Source organism: Pteronotus mesoamericanus, unplaced genomic scaffold, assembly GCF_021234165.1.
Source record: "Pteronotus mesoamericanus isolate MK-2021 breed Mesoamerican mustached bat unplaced genomic scaffold, CSHL_Meso_final contig_557, whole genome shotgun sequence".
Classification (NCBI taxonomy): Eukaryota; Metazoa; Chordata; class Mammalia; order Chiroptera; family Mormoopidae; genus Pteronotus; species Pteronotus mesoamericanus.
The window spans coordinates 1,800,953-1,819,621 of NW_026555200.1; the positions used below are offsets into that span (position 1 = coordinate 1,800,953).

The 18,669-nt window shown below is 45.0% G+C and overlaps 1 protein-coding gene across 2 annotated transcripts in view; it reads right to left on the bottom strand.

Moving 5' to 3' along the window:
- Window positions 1–969: 969 nt before the first annotated feature.
- Window positions 970–18,669, bottom strand: part of SPEN (spen family transcriptional repressor) — a 77,576-nt gene continuing 59,876 nt past the window's right edge. For both annotated transcript variants that reach the window (XM_054579695.1, XM_054579694.1), the window contains 9 exons: window positions 18,369–18,494; window positions 17,927–18,040; window positions 16,368–16,481; window positions 15,027–15,127; window positions 4,410–12,612; window positions 3,506–4,018; window positions 3,075–3,269; window positions 2,596–2,754; window positions 970–2,124 (listed from right to left, as the gene is read on the bottom strand). In XM_054579695.1, the coding sequence (XP_054435670.1) occupies window positions 1,993–2,124; window positions 2,596–2,754; window positions 3,075–3,269; window positions 3,506–4,018; window positions 4,410–12,612; window positions 15,027–15,127; window positions 16,368–16,481; window positions 17,927–18,040; window positions 18,369–18,494 (9,657 nt within the window). In that variant the 3' untranslated portion in view covers window positions 970–1,992. The remainder of the gene's footprint in view (window positions 2,125–2,595; window positions 2,755–3,074; window positions 3,270–3,505; window positions 4,019–4,409; window positions 12,613–15,026; window positions 15,128–16,367; window positions 16,482–17,926; window positions 18,041–18,368; window positions 18,495–18,669) is intronic.

An 18,669-nucleotide genomic window follows, 5' to 3' on the forward strand; every position in this document is an offset into this window, starting at 1 on the left:
CATGGAGCTCAGCTGCATCCCCCTTCTGCCTGAGGATTAGGAGCTGGGCCAGCAGGGGCTGGCCACACTACTTGCCAGGATCCAGGCAGCCATTCAGCCAGAGCAGCAAGGTAGGCAGAGAACCGGGCCCAGCAGGCCATGGGCCTGGTTCACTCGGGTTTACAGAAGCTGGAGGGCTCCACGTGGACTTTACAGTAACCCTGGTGCAAGGATCATGGCCAAGCCATGGCCATCTTGTAGCAACATTTACTTGCCCTGAATCAATGGAGTCTCTCCCAGCAGTTGAGGGTCTGGAGGGACAATGAGCAGCCAGGAGCTTTGGTGGGGAGGTGGGGGACACAGCACTGCTTCCACTAGCAGAAGCAGGAACCAATGGAGCAGGGAAATATGAGGTGCTGTCTCTGCCCCTTTTCCATGCAGTTTGCTCCCAGGAACTGTAATCCCTTACTCAGAGATGGTAGCTTCTTGCATCAAAAGTGTAGGTGTTTGGAGGAGCCTCATGGATATTCCAAGTGAGATCACCAACTCTGTGGCTGTTCCCATCTCTTCCAGGCTGTGCCACTTGCCACTGCAGGGCCGGCCTGCACCACAGCCAGAGGGGGAAGCTTAAGGAGCTGACACCAAGGGTGTTTGAGTTTGCATGGGTGGGGAGGGGATGGGGGTGGTTTTACCTGTAGTGCCTTCCACATTATCCAAGAACCAACCAGAACCTTGAAGTGTCACAGGCATTTACACTACCACAGCTCTGAAAAATGGTCCAAGTTCAGTTTGTGATGAAGATCTGTTTTGTACAAGATAAAATGACCCTTGGGAGGATTAAGTGGCAGAAAGGAAAAAGGTCCTTTATATAGACTGGAAGAAAGCAAAAGTGGGACCAGACCTAGCTAGTCCCGTAAACCAAGGACACTTACTTGGTCCTCCCGCCCAAGTGACAATCACATCCACACTTGACATGTTTTGTATTTTTTAATAAAGTTTGTAATCCAATGGACACACAAAACAAAACTGCGCTGAGAAAAACAGTTTCATAAATTAATAAGTGTTAGGAAGTTGTGGGAGAGGTCAAGGTCACATAGGAAGTGGGAAGCCAGTCTTTCTGTAGTCTGTGTGTGTGTGACACTTCCAGATCGCGGGGGCAGGACCCGTGCTGTAACGAAGCGCACTTATACAAATGAGTGACAATACAAAGTCTGAGTATGAAAATAAGATTTTCTCTGAAAACACATTTTTGGCACAGATTAAAAAAAAATGTATGTCAGGGGGATTTGATTTTTAAGTCAGTATTATATATATTTATATATATTATATATTTATATATACATACACCCCAAGTTCTGCATATCCCACCAAGAAAGAAAATCCTTCCGTTTGCTTTTTCGATTGTAAGCTGTACATCCTGGGTGAATCAAAGATGGTGGTGGCAGGAGAATTAAGAAAGTTGACAGCCAAATGAGCAAGGGGAAGAGGGGGGTAGGGACAAAACAACCCAATGAAATGTTCCTTGACCCCAAGGTTTCTTTCAACAGAAGTTTGAAGTCCTGCGTTAGAGTCTTGATGTGTGTTCACGTACTCCAAAACATCCAGAGTGCCACAGCCTGTCTTCACTATGCAAAAGTCCAAGTCACTAATTTAGTGCAAAGGCAGTTCAGTTTTCTTGTTTCTTAAAAACAAAAAAAAAGTTCCACTGCCCTGTTTCTTTTCTCCAAAAAGAGGAGAGAGAAACCCAGCCCCAAGGTGTCTGCGAGTCCATCAGTTGGTGGTCTGTCCTTGGGCTAAATGTCATGTAAACATACATAGTAGCAGCACCACTGCCCAGAGGGGTCTGTCCGCCAGAGCCGGGCGGGCAGGCAGGAGGGCGAGGCTGGCCGTCTGGCAGTGGAGTCTGTCCCCTTCGGCAGCTTCTTCCTCCACTTGGCTGGGTTGTCCTGTGTTTGTTTTTTTTGCTGCAGAGTCTCGGGAAATACACTGAGTAGTGACTGACCATTCAGTGGCTCACACAGAGGCAATGACAATCATGAGGTGAGGAGAAATGTTGGAAATGCTGGCAAGAAGGTCAGGGGCCAGACGGGACAGGTGACTTTCAGAGAACTCACAGGGTGGGAAGATCTGCAGCACGTATGCAGGCTGGAGAAGGGGAAAAGAGAGATAAGTGGGACCCCTCTGCCTTCATATCACCCATCCCACTGCTGTTCTTCCTTTAAACATTTCCAATTGGGGGCCCAATGCAGAGCCAGGTTGAGTCAGTTTCCTAATCAGCTAATGTCCCCATGACTTTGTCCACTAAAAGAGAGTTAGGTGTCAGAAAACTAACATGAACTAACTTCCCGTGACCCTCTTCTGTATCACCAAGCTAAAGAAAACCCTCTGCTGTCTCAGCTGTCCCTTGACTATCTCCAGGATGGGCCATGGTGGCGCCCCCCATACACTCTGCTTGCTTCCTCTACTTGGAATGCCCTATCCCCACCTCCTCTAAGAAACTCCTGAACTGCTCTAGCTGGCACTGGTGGCCCATGCCACCAGTTTAGACTGCCTGGCCAGCCCCGGCCAGCCCCACCTGTGTATGCACTGAGGAAGGACACTGGGCGTGAGGCTGACCTGATTGGAGCCAGGGTTGGGAACATTGATGATCCCTGCAGCCTGCTTGGCTTGCAGATAGGTGATGAAGGCAGCCTTGAGAGACTCGGTCTGGCTCACAACATCTTCTTGGTCACGTCCACAGGGAAGAGCCAGCAGCAGACAGTAATCTGTCTCCACCTGGGACAGAGGAAGCTGTTAGGGATCAAGGGCCTTCTCAAGAAACACACAGAGGCCTATCTAACCCAGGGGATTTGGCTCTTATGTCCAGAAAAGCCCCCAAAGTCCGCCCTCATGTTTGTTGAATTAAAACAAAAACAAAAAAACCCCTCATTTTACAGAGGCATTTTACACTCCTAGAGGAGACTGAGCATGTGCTTTGTCATCCACTCTAAGAATGCCATTGCTGTACCCCATGACAAGCCAGGAAGACGGGCGGTGGGAGGCCACCTACCCCACATATCCCGAACAGGCAGCTGCTCACCTGGGCCCCATCTTACCGTCATCCTTCGGGCAACCCCTTCTAGCTGTGAGACCTCCAGCCGCATCCTCTGGGCAATTCTCAGGGGAGGGCCTCCTTCAGAGAGGGGCAGAGACCGATGAGCCAGGACGTTGTTGCCAGAGACAAAGTGGAGCTGCACAGCAGCTGTGTCATTCTTGAGGGCCAATAGACCCTGCCACACGATGGGGTACTTCTGCCGAGGGGCGGGGGGGAAACAAACAGGAAGTGAGCTCCAGGCTGGAGAGCAGAGCCATGCTGGGGGGCGGGGTGGGAAACAAACAGGAAGTGAGCTCAAGGCTGGAGAGCAGAGCTATGCTGGACATGGCCCTAGGCAGTAGCTTGCTGGGCTAAGTCAACTGGGGATCTTAGGGTATTTTAACGCAACACAAAGCTTAGAGGGGAGTAGTGAGGGACCCCTCCCAGGCTTACCTTCAGAAGCTGGACCATATCGACAGGTCTCTGGGGAGTCAAGTGTGGAGAACAATCTGGTTTAGGGGAGGGCTGGGCTTCAGTGTGCAGCAGAGCCAGTCCTGGAGGGGTGCTAGGGCCTGAGGTTGTGGAGACAAACAATGGCTGCTTTGGGGCAGCCTGAGCAGGGAGAGGGCCTGGCAGGTCGGGCTTCGTGGAAACAGATACAGGGGAGGGATAGGAGATCTGGCTTGTTTCTGCCTGGGTCCTCTGAACCTGGACATGAGGCTCAGCTGGTCTATTCGCAGGTATGGTTGGAAGGCGAGGCTGCTCTACTCCTGTCTGGGTCCCCTTTGCTTCCTGGGAGACCTGAGGCATCTTGCTGCTTGGTGGCTGGCCTGGTTGGCTAAGCTGTGAGGGTTGGCAGGGCTGCGTGGGCTGGACAGGCTGTGTGGACTGCACGGGCTGCTGCGCAGGCTGTGTAGACTGCACAGGCTGAGTGGACTGCAAGGGCTCACCTTCAGGAGGAGGACCCTGGAGTTGGACAGGAAGAGAAAGGGAGAGGGTCAGAGTCTGTTATGTACAACACCTAGCCCCCATCCTACTGGCCCTGGGCCCCAGGCAGGGTCAGCTGCAGGCATCTCCTCTCAGCTAGGACCAGGGAAGAGGCTTTATCCTGTTGGTGATGCTCTTAGGCATTCAGGATTGAAGGTTCTGGTAAGAGGAAGTAACCTGTTCCCTCCCTCTCCACCTTTTTTCACAAAGAGCTTCTTGTCCCTAATCTCTCTGCTGTGAAATGATCCCTTCAACCTGAAATTCAGGAAGCGTCTCTTTAAACCCACAAAAATAGTGACACACTTTAGGGATCATACAATGGCACCTAAATCACTATTTGCACTGGAAGGCTGATTTGTGATGCTCTCACCTGAGTAGAAGCCTTGGCCCGGGAAGGCAGGCCGACAGAAGTGGTGGCAGGAAACTGAGCATGTGTGAGCTGAGCTGGGCCATGGTAGGTGCGAATGTCCCCATATCTGTACTCCTGAAACAGCTCCCCACTGGAGTGTACGATCTGTACCCCGTGGGTCACCACCACAGGCGGGCTCAGAGGCAGCCCCTGGAGCTGATTGCTGGGGGTGACTGTGAGGATTCGGGCCTCACTGTGAGGAGCAGGGGCAGGGGCTGCTTTGGCATCTGTTGTCTTGGCACCTTCTTTCCCTGGCTGCTGAGGTGCCTTGCTAGCTGGTGGTACCTTCACTACGCCGTCTGCTGCCCGGGGCTGCTCGCTGACTGCCGTCACATGAGGATGCACCATGATCCTCACATCCCGGGGAACAGTGTATGGGTGCAGTCGGTACTCAGACTGCATGACCAGCACTTCCGACTGCACAGGGGCTGTGGCTCGAGCAACAGGGAGGTGATAATGAACTTCTTCCTCTGGAGGGTGCTGGGAGGCCAGGGTGGACACACCAGCAGTGGCTGGCTGAGGTGTGCCCGCCCGCTGTGGGGCCCTGACCTCTATTTGCTGGGGCTGCAGGGGAGCCCGAGGAGAATGAAGTGTCTCTGGCCGGATACTATAGGTGATGCTGGGCAGCGTGGGTGTGTTCATTCTCACTTCTCCCTGGGACAGATGGCCGAGGGACACAGTCTGGGTGATGCTGTGGGGTGGCATGATGACAGACTGCTCTGGGTGTATGCTAGAGATGAACTGAGGCACAGGAATGCCCGCAGCCAGCATGACTGTGGCATTGGTGGAGAGCGCAGTGGATGTGGTGCTGCTGGGATGGCATGCCCTTGGGAATGGAGATGGAGCAGGCCCACTGGGTCGAGGAGAATGTGCATCTGGCTTTGTGGATGCCAAATGGGAGACATTTCTGTCTGTTGGGGTGCTGGGCCCTGAGGTGACATGGTTCACTTCTGCAGGCAGTTTGCTGGGCAGAGCAGGAGGGTGGTGGGGAGTGAGAGCAGACCCCAGGTTAGCTGGCTGAAGGACCTTGGTCTCTATTTTGAGGGTGACAGGGTCAGCAAGCTTTTTATTAGTGGTGACTATGCTTGGGGTGAGAACCAACTGGTTGTGAACCAGCACTGGCGGTGTGTTTATGCCCTGGGTGAGAACCTTCACTGTGCCACCCTGCGTGACAGGCGTGGACACAGAGAGGTGAATGGGCTCAGGCTTCTCCAAGGACGGACGGTCGGCCTTCACAGATGAAATCACTGGAGATGCATTATACGTCTGGGCAGTTAGCACCAGAGTCGAATGGGTGGCCACATTTGCATAGCCTGAAGGAGCTTGAGGGCCTTTGGGCGGTGGCTGTGATGGTGTGACAGAATCGGGTTTGACCTGAGACTTGGACACTGACTGTTGAAATTCAATGTCCATGGCACTCGCTGGCGGGATCTGGCTAATCTTGGCACTGATCCGCTGTGGGCCTTCAGTCTTCTGCCCTGAATAGCTCAGGAGCACAACCCCTTCAGAAGTGTTCACACGCAGCCCAGCTCCAGAGCCTGAGTCTGCCGGACGCTCATCAATCACAGACATAGACCCTGGGTGGAACCGACTGTTTTCGTTAGTGTTCGATCTCTGCTTGCACTTTGCTGGTGGTGCAATCACTGCACCTGCCACAGTCACTGCACCTGTTGTTGTGGCAGTCACACCACCAGATGCAGCAGTTGCCGCACCTGCTGTGACTGTCACTGCACCCGCTGCAGGGCTCCCTGCACCTGCTGTAGCACTCCCTGCACCCGTGGCGGCGTTTACCACACCTGTGGCAGCATTCACTGTGCCCACAGTGGCATTCACTGGAGTGGTGAGAACGTTCACTGGCCCTGTCAGAACATTCACTGGCCCCTTCAGGACATTGACGGGGCCAGCAGGAGTGTTCACCAAACCTTTCAGTGTTGTCACTGAGCCCTTCACAGGGCCTTTCAGGGCGTTGACTGGGCCAGTCAATGCATTCACTGGGACCAAGGAGACATTCACCAGGCCAGTCAGGGCGCTCACGAGGCCAGTCAGGGTTTGAGGAGCTGGTTTTGCCAGAGTTATCTTTTGCGAATTCTCCAAATCAATGCTGACAGGCATGCGGCTAATAACAGAAGTAATTTTGGGAGCAATGACTGGAGCCACCTTTTCTTTGTCAGTGGCAACTGGAACCTCTGAGGCCTGTGTGTCGGAGATATTAGTTACTGGAGCGGCTGGTTTTTCTTCTACAAGAGGCTTTTTAGATTCAATTGGAGGGGGTGGTGTCTCATGCAGACAAGGGGCGGCGCTGACAGGTTCTGCGATGGCAGCTGTGACACTTGTGGAAGTGATGCCTGTGGCAGATACATATTTGGGGTCCATGAGAATCTTTCTCAATGTACTGGAGCTGGTGTCAATGTCAGAGGCTTTTGTGTCTGGGGGAAGAGCTGGAGATGGAGTGGACTGAGCGCAAGGTTCCTCCTGCCTTGTGATCCACTCTGTCACCTTAGTAGGGGGACTCTGGTGCAGGATCCCCCCAGAGGTTATAGGAGGTGGGAGCTTTGCTGCAGTTACAGAAGGAATTGTGGGGGTGGGTGTGCTTGAATCACTGGGCGGGGTCACTGGATCACTTTCAATGATGGAATGCACCTTGAATCTCGCTTGGGGCTCATTATCCACCAGCACTGGCTGTGTGGGAGGGGGAGGGTCTGGGAGCACAGTCATCTTCGTTGGAGTCTTTTCTTCAACACAGCCTTCTTGGGACAGATTTTCCCCAGATGGAGTCTCGCTTGAGTCAGAAGCACATGGTTCTGGAGGAGTGGCCTGAGAATTCTCACTCTGCTTTTCTTCCTGTGGAGTTTCTGAGGGTTGTACCGTTGTTGCCTCATTTGTAGCAGGACTACTGCTTTGAACTTGGTTGGTTTTTGAGACAGGAGCCTCTGCAGCAGCCCTCTCTGCAGTAGCTCCCGTTTTCTTGTTTGTATTCCGTTTGCGGCGCGATCGAGTTGTTTTCTGGCGCCCTTTGTCTTTCCGAGCAAGAGTGACTTCGGCTTCTTTTGATCCCTTGGTTTCCGGTACTGGGTGGGTGGTTTCACTGCTATTCCCTCCAGCTTCCTTGGTATCTGCTAGGCCTGCTGAAGGGTTAGAGGCACTGACTGCTGACCCAGAAGATTCTGTAGTAGCCTCATTCTCCAAGATGCCAGACACGGCCTCATCAGTCTCAGGCTCCATTCTCGCCTCAGGAGACTGCTGCTCCTGAGAATGGGGCTGGAGATCTGTCTGCGACTCTGGGGGGTAAGGTGGGGGTGCAGGGAAGTTTTCTGGCTCCCCAGAAATGTCATTGATGATAGAGCCAATTGCTGCAGCCAGTTCTGTTTCACTCGCTTGGTGTGCAGGCTTGTCCCTGTCCTCTGCCGCGGCGCCCTCCGGTGCATCCGTAGCTGTCGCCTTGAAAGCCGCAGAGGTGGAGGTTTCAGTGAGCTTTGCAATGTTCTCCACAGCCTGCTCCAGCTCCATCTGCTTGGCTAACTGATTTGCTTCTGGGGACAGCTTAGACGCAGACAGATCTTCCTTCTCTGGCTCCTTCTCTGGGTCAGCTGGATCACTGTTCAACTGAGATAACAGACTCTCTGTTGGGGGACTCCCGCTCTTTTCGGGGGACACTGCCACAACCCCGGTTTCCTTCTCCACGGCCAGCTCTGAAGGGCCTGCAGCCACAGTGGGACTGACAGTGGTATCTGTGGTTTTCAGATTTGCAGATTTGTCCACTGCTGACCTAGAGTTCCGAGATCTTCCTCTCTTTGACTTGTTTTTTTCTGGGGCTGGTTTTTTCTCTACCACTTCAACGGCTGTGGTTTCAGGTGGATTTTTGTCTGTGCCAATTTCTTTCTTGTCCCTTTTCTGGTCACTTCCTGCTTCTTCTTTATCAGTCTTAGATTTTGTGTTATTTTCTTTCACATTTACTTGGGGACTCACCTCAGTGGTAGCCTCAGGACGTTCAGCATCAACTTTCGGCTCATTTTTCCCCTTTTTCCCTTGTGGGCCACCAGCAGCAACTGATTTTTGGGACCGTGGGGATCGCCATCCCTCAGCTGGTTTAAGTGTTTCAACTGGTTCTTTCCCCTCAGTCTCATCATCTTCTTCAGCTCGACGGCGTGTTTTTGGAGGCCTTCCCCTCCTAGGGGTGGTGGGGACTGCCGCAGCCTCCTGAAGCTCCCGCTCCAATCTCTTTCTGGTCACTCTTGGTTGCTCGATGGGCTCCTTGACTGGAGAGCGGCTTTCATGGTCACCCATAGTTGCATAGACACTCCTTACATTCCGGCGCCTTGTTCGGCTGAGAGGTAAACTTGGCTCAGGGTGTTCTGTGTCTGTGGCTGAGTTTTTAGAGGCAGTCCTTGTAATCTTCTCAGCCTCCATCTTCAACTCTAAGAGCTTCTGGGCTTCTCCCCGAGGAGAATTGGACCGCTTGAGTTTTTCCCGGTCTATCCTCTCACTCTTCCTTGTGACGGGCTTTTCCACGATACTTGCTGCAGCTGCCTGGATAGGAGTTTTGGAACGTTTACTTTTGTTTGGCTTTTTATCTTTTGTTGCAACTGGAGGATCAACCTCTACATCTTCGGAAGCTTGAGGCTGAACCTCAGGAACAACTTCAGTTTTCTGATTTGCAATGGGCTCAACAATAGCAGCTGAATCTGGCTTTTCCACTTTTGGCTCATCAGCTTCCTTAGGCTTCTGAGTCGGTTTTGGAAGTGGTTGGCTACTGTCAGGTTCTGGGTCTCCACTGGTCTCTGTGTGGGAAAATGAGGCCCCAGGAGTTGGAGGCTTTGCATCTAGATAAGGCAGCTGGTCAACTGATGAACTTTCTCCAACAACTAACGGAATCCCTGCAGCATCCTTTTCGGTGTCCGTTCCTGGAGGCAAGTCTGCTTGTTCAGGTTGTTCCACAACAACAGGAACCAGTTCAGATGCAGGTTTTGCTTCTTCCGAAACGGAGGCTGCCTCCATAGTCTTCTCTTCAGTCACCAAAGACACCTCCCCTGTTTTATCACCAACTGTCTTCTCCAGTGATGATGCTGCTGCCTCTGGAATTACAACTGTGCCACAAGGAGGCCCAATGGAAGATGGGGTTTTCAGTTCTGATTCTTTATTTTCAGATGTAGATTCTGGGGTCTTGGGATGCTCCTCCATATCTTCCTGTTTCTCAGCTTCTTTGGGTTTTTGGTCTTTTTCTTTTTCTTTCTGTTGCATTCGTGTGAGTTCCATAAATCTGCTATGGAAAAGAACTACTGGCTCTTGAATCAAATCAGTCGTGCTATTCACTCCGTCAGATGTCTGCCTCCCATATAACCTACCAGAAATGAAGTCAGAGTCCTCATCTTTTCTCTCTAGGTGCTGCAAGCGCTTGGAATCTTGTTCAAAGATTGAGCTGTGTAAAAAACGAGAAGCGAATAATTCCTGCCTTTCCTGTTCTTCTTCTTTATGATCATCTTTTTTATCATCTATTTTTCCTTCTGAATCAGTCCTAATTTTCTTCTTTTTCATGTACCAGGATGGAATAGGTCTTGGAGCAGAGTCAACCTTTTCTTTATCTTTGTTGTTTCGAAAATTAGCAAATCGAGAGTCCCAATCGAGAAAAGACCAATTTTCTTCTCGAGATGAAGAGAGGGATTTAGCTCTTTCAAGCAAAGCCTTAGTGTCTGGGGTGATTGTCTTATCCAAAGCAAAAGAATAAAATTTGTTCCTTTCTAAAGAACTGGAGAGTCTTTCATCTCGCTCACGTAATTTGTCTTCTCTGTCCCTCAATAAAAAAGATAACCGAGAACTTTCGTATAATGCAGACGTTCTGGGTGAGTGGGATTTGTGTTCACCATCTTCATCAGAATCAGAAGGCACCTCACCAGGTTCCAAGTCACGTACAGACCTCTTTCGAAGGCTGTCTCTCTTAATTATGCTGTTCGGGAAACTCACATCAAATCTGCTGGCATCCTGCTTAATTTGAGAGTCCCACCGATTTAGTTCATCTTCAGAATTCAAGACAGATAGCTTTATTTTGGCCATGTCTGCCATCTGTTCTCTCTTGCTGGAATCATAAGGATTAAATTTTAAGGATTCTTCTCTGACTGTTGTATTACAAAAGGGGAGACCCTTTTCATCTGCTTTAGGAGACCCTTTTACTGACAATAGCCTAGGAGAGCCTATGGGGTCATCTTCCTCGTGGAAGGAACCATGTCGGATATTAGGAGAACCACCTGTCCTTTCAGAATCTTCACTGATTTGGCGTGAACTTCTGTAATTCCTCTCTCTCTTGGTGCAGATCTCAAAATCAACATGATCCGTCCTTTTCTTTTTGCTGGGAGGAGAGTCATCAGTGACATCTTGAGGGGGTTTACCTACCTCATGAACAAGACTACGTCTTTCATAGTCATCTACATCTTTTTTAGGACTGCCAAACTTCTCAGACTTGGCTATTTCCATCTCCATCTGCTGTTTTCTACGACTCTGCTCCATTTGTTTTCGGTAACTCTGCGTGTGATCGATATCAATGCCAATTTTTTCTTCAGTATTTACTGAATGTGGTTTCTCTTGGCCTGATTTACATTCAAGTGGTTCATCACGAAGACTGCAATAGTTTTTCCTAATATCTTCTCTCTCTGGTCCATGATCATCTAATAGCTGCAGCTGTTTGAGCTGTGGTTTTGAGGGAGCGGGTTTTTTTGATTGGGTTTCTTGATTTTCCACAGATTCACCTACTGCTTCTCCCAGCCTGGCTTGTAGGTCTGAGATGGGCCTTGAGCCAGTCCCAACAGAAATACTGGCAAGCTCCTGACAGTCTTTGGGGCTGGGAAGAGCATTAAGTCTGTCTAGTTTGATCTTTTTAGATTCTCTTTTAAGAATTTCTTTCCTCACAGGCTTTCTTTCAGACTCTCCTTCCCTCAGCAGAATGACATCTCTAGATGATACGTCAGCCTGCTTTTTTAAAAGCACCCGAGCATCTTCCATCTCTGGACTACTTTTCTTGACTTCTGATTTTTGCCTTTCTGCTTTCAGATTGGAATCTGCAAAACGCCTTTTCCTCGCTTCCAGCTTTTCCAGATCCACAGCACTTACCCCATCAGCAGACTGCTCTGGTTTTAGGTGCTTCCTGGGTTTAAGCCTGCCTTCTTTATCTACCACTTCTATGTGGCTTGAAAGTGCCTTTTCCTTTGGCACTTTCATTCTAACAGAGTCCAGTTTAGATGAGTCAGATTTTGCAGGCTCTACGTGAGAGACCTGAAGTTTCTGATCCAGGGCAGAAATCTTAACAGTGTCGCTATCAAGCTTGGCTTTTGGCTTTTCCAAAGGAGTGTGGTCAATCACCTTTCCCTCTTTTTCTTTCACTCGAGTCAGAACCACACAAGGCATGAGTTCTAAGCGGTTTTTTGCTATTCCTTCTTTGTCAGCTTTCTCTCTGTTCAACTTATTAGAACTCCTTGATTTTTCAGGACTCTGTTCTCTTTCATTTTCTTGGTCTGTTTCTGAAGACTGAGAACTAGGGGAATGAACTTTCCCTTTTCGTTTCTGCTTGTCAGTTTTGTCCTTTTCCACTTTCTCCTTCCTTATTAAGCGTCTCTCCCTCTCTATTCTCTCAGGATCAAAAGTTCTTTCTTTATCTGTCTTTTCATTTTTTGTATAGCGTTCCAAACGAGATTTATCAAGTTTATCATATCTTGGAGGAGAAAGTGAGCTACAGCTTCCACTCCGGTCTGAGGACCGGCTATAAATCCTCCTCTCAGAATCACTTGGTAATCTCTCTGATTGTGAGGGAGATGTTCCAGGACTCTGCGGGCGTCGCAAGTGCACTGGACTCTGACTGCGTTCAATTGGCCTCCTTTCATGGTCTCTGTCTCGGTCAGAGTCAAATCTTTCACGTTCTCTTTCTCGTTCCCGTTGCCTGTAACTGTATTCCCGAATATCTTGTTCATAAGGATCACTTCTGTAATCCCTGTATTCCCGAGGATCATCATAATATCGAGATTCATAATAGTCTCCTTGGTAAGTTTCCCATTCTGAATAAAATTCTCTCCCTCGAGCTGGATAGTCGCGTCTGGAATCATCGGCATATGTGCCTGGAGTACGAACATTTTCATAATATGTGCGATCTTGGCTATAGTCATAAGAACCTCTTCTTTCCTCTCTGCAAAAATAAAAAATAAAAATATATATGTATATATTAGTTCTTTTGTCATTTATATATCAAATCATACATAAGATTACAAAGTCCTGCTTCTAAAAATCTTTACCATTATTCAGTCATTAGTTAGACCTGTACTATAATTAATTTCACTTTCTCCTTTTACTTTTCAACGTGGCTCCTAGAAAATTTAAAATCACAGATGTAGCTTACATTATGTTTCTACTGGATAGCAGTGGTTCATCCCTTTTTGTTCTTTTAATGTTGGGTATCATGACTTACCTTACAGTAAGCCCTATATCAAAGAGTATCACATCCCCACATTTCTAAATCTTTCATAATTACTTTTTTGCCAAAAGATATTTTTCGTACAACTTGGGGAAAAAATACATTGTGTTCCTGAAATAGTATCTGAAAGGATAAACAAAATGCTACTTTTAAACTGTAAGCCCTTGTGCAAATTGGCCATCACTTGCATTCCTGAGCTGAACTATCATTAGAAGTAAAGCAGTTTTTTAAAAAAATTCATGCATCAACTATTCAGTGAGATGATGTTTTTCTTCTCTATGGAAAAAAGCAGACTCTTAAGTTCTATTCAAGCATCCTCTCTCTCTGGACTACTTTTCTTGACTTCTGATTTTCCATAACCACTGTCATCTGAAATCAAATGGGGCAAAACTGGGTCACAGTTAAGTCCCACACATTCCCGCTTCCTACTTTGGGAGCTAAACCCCACTCAACAGGGATAAATAATCATGGGTAAGAACCAAAGAACAAAGCTGGAGCCAGATCATTGGTAAAATGAGTGAATTTAGGTAGTAATAAATAAAAATTAACATCCACACAATATTATCCAACCCTCACAAGACACTGTTCTTTGAAAAATATTTAATCTATGAACACAGGATCTTAAAGGATTTTTTTATGTCTTAAGAACCACTAGACCACCAACACTTTCCACTCAATTATGGGTAAGAATTCTTGTGAGCACTTAAAGTATTAACAATAATGCCAAACTGTTATTGGGGAGGTAAGATCGAAAACTTTTCTTTCTGTCTCCACACACATACAGTCTATTGCATATGTACACTTCCATGTTCTCTCTCTCTCTCTCTCTCTCTCACACACACACACACACACGCACGCACACACGCGTGCACAACTGACAAAGAAAGCCTTGTGTCAGGACTAACTTTCTGGAGATTGCTGAGTTCTGACCTTTAGGAATGTGGATTCCAAACTACTAGTGAAAAATCATCAAGGTTGAGCTTTTGGGAATCTGGTTGTTAGGACATTTTTCATTTAAAAACTTTCCAAGTTATTCAATGACCACTTCACAATATTCCACATGGAAATGACTCAAAGATATACCTTCTATGGTTTAAATAAAAATGAAGGGGCAAGAAGAGGCAGTAAAAAGGCAATGCATTTAAACAGGTTTCTAGCAACCTGATCAGGATTTGGCTCATCTTTGTCACAGAGCCTTTTCATACTTGAATGTCTAAAGGCATTTTTCACACACAGCCTTTTGTCTAACACACATGTATAGGAGATCTAGTGGTAACAATCCAGAAGACTTAATCTCATAGACATATTTGAACAAACAGCTTGATCATATGGATGATACTTTCCATATGATCAACTATTTGAAATGTGATCAACTACTGAAGAATCTGATGACATTATGTTAGGATGTTTTAATACATTCAGTCTAAAAAGAAATCAGTCAATTTGGGGGCAGTTTTAAGCTAACAGAAATAGCCTAAGTTAACACAAACAGCCTGATTCAGACCAGGAGATCTTAAATGATTCTGAACTGTATTGGTTCTTAAAAGCAGCAGAAAAATATCAAATGCTACATACAATGACTTACTGAAAAAATTAACAAGGGGAAATAATGTTTATTTTTACATTGCTAAAGTTAGTAGTTTATGTTTTAGCTTATTGACTCACAAATTATTTAAGAGATTTGAATTTAAAACAAAGCTCTTGATAGTCTTTTGAAAGTTTGTTTTCTTAAAAAATTAATTGTATGAGCACATGCATGTAGACAACCTGGATGTTGTCATTACTAAATATACAGGGCATTTAATAGTTTATTATGTATTTCAACATGTTATTATATTTTAAAACTGTACAGCAGGATGATTTGTATATATAATGTGGCAAAACAGTAACTCTTTCAAATTGCAGTAGTCAGTGAGAAATGTAGATAGGTTACCCCATCTCCTGTTAGCCACATGAAAACTGGATTCATAAAAATAAACCTGTGTTTCTGTATGAAGGGATGGAAGGGAACAGTTCTGTTTGGAGTAAGAGTAGAAACAAGGGATAAAAAATAAAATGTAATCCCATCTAAAATTTATGTATTATAAATTTTTAAAATCAAGCTATGCTGACAACTTTAAAATACATACCTTCTTTCCATTAAAAGCTCATAAAAGTCTCTGATATCTTGACCAGATTTTTCCATGCAATGATAAAATGCCAGCTGACTTTCCCGATTTGCAAAATCCACCTTAAAAAAAAAATAGGTGTTTGAGGCAAGTTTCAGATTTAAATAATGAAAAGTGTTACCAAATTTAAAAATTCTTCCCAAAATGGCCCTCTGGATAAATTTTAGGAGCAGTCTTTTTCAATTAAGTGAGAGAGCCCTCAGAACTGAAACTGTATTCTGTTAATCTGAAATCTCTCTCAAATTCTACACAAATCTTGATAAAGAATTATAAAGTTCTAGAACCCAATCCTGAAGGAGTGGGAAAAACAAAATGGAAAATCAAAGTGATACGCAGGCAGGATTCTAGGTTGTCAATTAATCAGATCACTAAATCCAGCAATCTCTGTTGTGCATAAATTTAGTGGAACCATGGTTAGAACATAAAATAAAATATGAAAGAACATTTAAACTTTACTCACAGATGGGCCTCAGAGCCACTAATAAGAATACTATACCCATAATTTATCAATTTTTTTCCTCTATCAATATCTTATCTTGAAAAGACTTATTTCAATTTAACCATCATAGTTATTAAATTTATAAATTCCTTCAAGTTACCATGAACAGTTTTTAAACAAAAACACCAGACACAACATCATGTTTTCATTATTTATCCACCCTTTGGGTAAGGAGGAAAGAAGAGAAAGAGAGGATCATACAGGAAGCTGGAATGACTTGACACTTTGAGGTCTTTGGTATACAGATACCCACAGGTGACCGTGGGCCACCCTGCACCAAAAGTATACATGTGAGCATCAGGTACCCAGGGCATAGAGAAGCAAAATTTCTTGAATGAATGGACTTTTAGGAAATGTTCTGTGCCTAATAGTCTAAAAGACTCTGTGCCCTCAGGTAAAAAAAATTGTTAATTATCATCCTTAAAAATAGAGGTCAGCCCTGATCAGATGGCTCAGTTGGTTGTAGCATCATCCTGTACATCAGAAGGTTGCAGGTTCGATTCCTGGTCAGGGAACATACATAGGTTGTGGGTTCAAGCTTTGAGCAGGGCATGTAGGGAGGTAACCAATCAATGCCTCTCACACCAATGTTTCTCTCTCCCCTTTTTCTCTCTAAAATCAATAGAAACATATCCCTAGGTGAGGATTTAATTGAAAAAAAAAAACCACCCCAAAACTGAGGCCATACAATGAATATCATGTAAACCATTCTGCTTGCTGGCTACCTACAAAAATGACAGCAATTAAGAGGGTGGGATCTGAATATGATTTTGTTTGCTTCTCTTTAACGTCATTCTGCATACCTTAATTTTATTCCCACCGATTTTCCTCCCCTTGGTCTCTTTTACAGCTGTTTGTGCATATTCAATTTCATTGTAGATAATCAGGGCCATGCCTTTTAAGCGGTCAAACACCACCTGTAAAAAATAAACAAGCGAACAAACAAAAAGTAAGGGTCTCATCCACTAGACTTAGTGTCAGTCATAACAAAATCCTAAGTTACAAGGATACTGCAAGAAAAAATATATTTATACTTTCTATTCTAGAAAAAAATTCTGGCTTTTCCTGAAGATGCATGTTGTAGTGAAAACACAAAATGTGCAGGGACTGTTTAGAATCATGGCTATTGTGGCTTGAGGTACACTATGCTCTTATTTTGTTTTTCTGTATTTTACTTTTGTTTTCCATGTGGACTGAATACCTTACTATACAGTAAAGCCTCAGTTAACATCATGGCTTTATGCAAAATGATGTATAATGAAACCGATCTTACCACCGACTAACTGCAATAAGCAAGTTCTGTTCCTATGACATCTCATCAACTGTATAATGAAATTATTTGAGCCATGGCTGGTGTGGCTTAGTAGACCGAGTGCCAGCTTGCAAACAGAAAGGTCACCAGTTCAATTCTCAGTCAGGGCACATGCCCTGTGGGGCCAGGTCCCCAAATGGGGGTATGTGAAAGGCAACTGACTAATGTTATGTCTTGCACATCGACATTTCTCTCTCTCTTTATCCCTCCCTTCCCCTCTCTCTAAAAATAAACAAATAAAATCTTTTTTTTTCCCAAAAACTTTATTTGAGGACGGGCTATATTTAAGTAGGCATTCTTCTCGTTTTAGCTCCAATAAGGTAATACATTTGTCAGAGAGAAAAAAATGTAAGTACTGAATCAACAAAAAATTTTAGTGACTCTTGGTCGTAAGTAGCACTACTGTCTTAAAACTGTTGGATTTTTATTTACAGTAGCAGTTTTAACATGCGTGTTTCTCCAGACAACAAAAACTACATTTGAAGAAATATCAAAATTATGCAACAGGTCCACCACAGTATAAATCTGTTTTCAAAAAGTTAAAACTTTATCTTTAATTTACATAATGGAATGGGGCCCAGAGACCCTTTTCCTGTTATGTTTATGGGTGTGTTACGTAAACACTGATTAGGTGAATATTCTGTTGTGTAAATGTCCCTTTAAAGAAATCATCATTTTTAAAAACTCGAGGCTAATTATATATTAGTGTGAACATGAACACTTACATAATTAGACTATCTAATTTTAACATGAGATAGAATTATAAAAATCTCTAAGAAACATTCTATTTAACAGTATTATGCATATTAGTTTCAAAATTAATCATCTTGGCTGGTTCACAATAGTTCTTCAAAATATTCACATCATATGCTAACAATATCGATGAGATGCAAATATCCTTCTAGGCCAAATTTTAGAGAAGAGAATTTTAATGTATGAGTTATTAAAGGAAAGAAAAAGTTGGCACTAGAAATTGGGACTGAAAGGACGGAATACCAAGAAAAGGCAATCAGAAGTAGCTTTAACTACACACCAAAACTTGCCACCTACCTTTATCACAGGCCCATATCGGCAGAAATGTCGTGTTAAATATTGATCCGACACATTTGCAGAAAGCCCATCTAACCACACACAGTTTGTAGGCATGCTCTTTCCAAACCCCAGCTGAATATGAGATGAAATTTTTATTAGTAAAGTCACCAATTATTCAACTATAGAATTCTGAGAAAACATATCTTCTGTAGTAACCCTGTCAATCCAACATTTCAAGTGAGAACCATTTGGTTAAATCAAGTAAAACTTTGCAAAAAAAGTAATCCTGCCTGGATAAGTAAGTCTTAATTCATAGCATAACAAGTATGAGGATGCAGAAGCGGACATCCTTTATGGGTTATCTAACTGTATTACTGAAATTTTAAGTAATCAGACATATGCAAAAAACTCCAAATCTTAAAAATTTTAACAGTACAATAACTTATGCAAATTTCTTTACCTTGAGGCGATTGTTTCCTAGGTATTCCCCATCCATCTTTTTAATAGCCTTACAAACGCTGGCAATATCACAGTATTGCAAGAATGCATACTGAGGAACTCCATTTGCTTTCTTTATGTCAATATCCTGAAAAGGCCAATGGATACCACTTAGTGATACAAGAAAATAATCAGAAGTTTATTTTCAACAAGAAAATAAATCAGAATAAACCATGTCCCTATGAGGTATATATTTTTCAAGTCACATTCCTCCAAATTATCTTCTTAGTTAAAACTGTACATCCTAATGAAACTGTAAATTA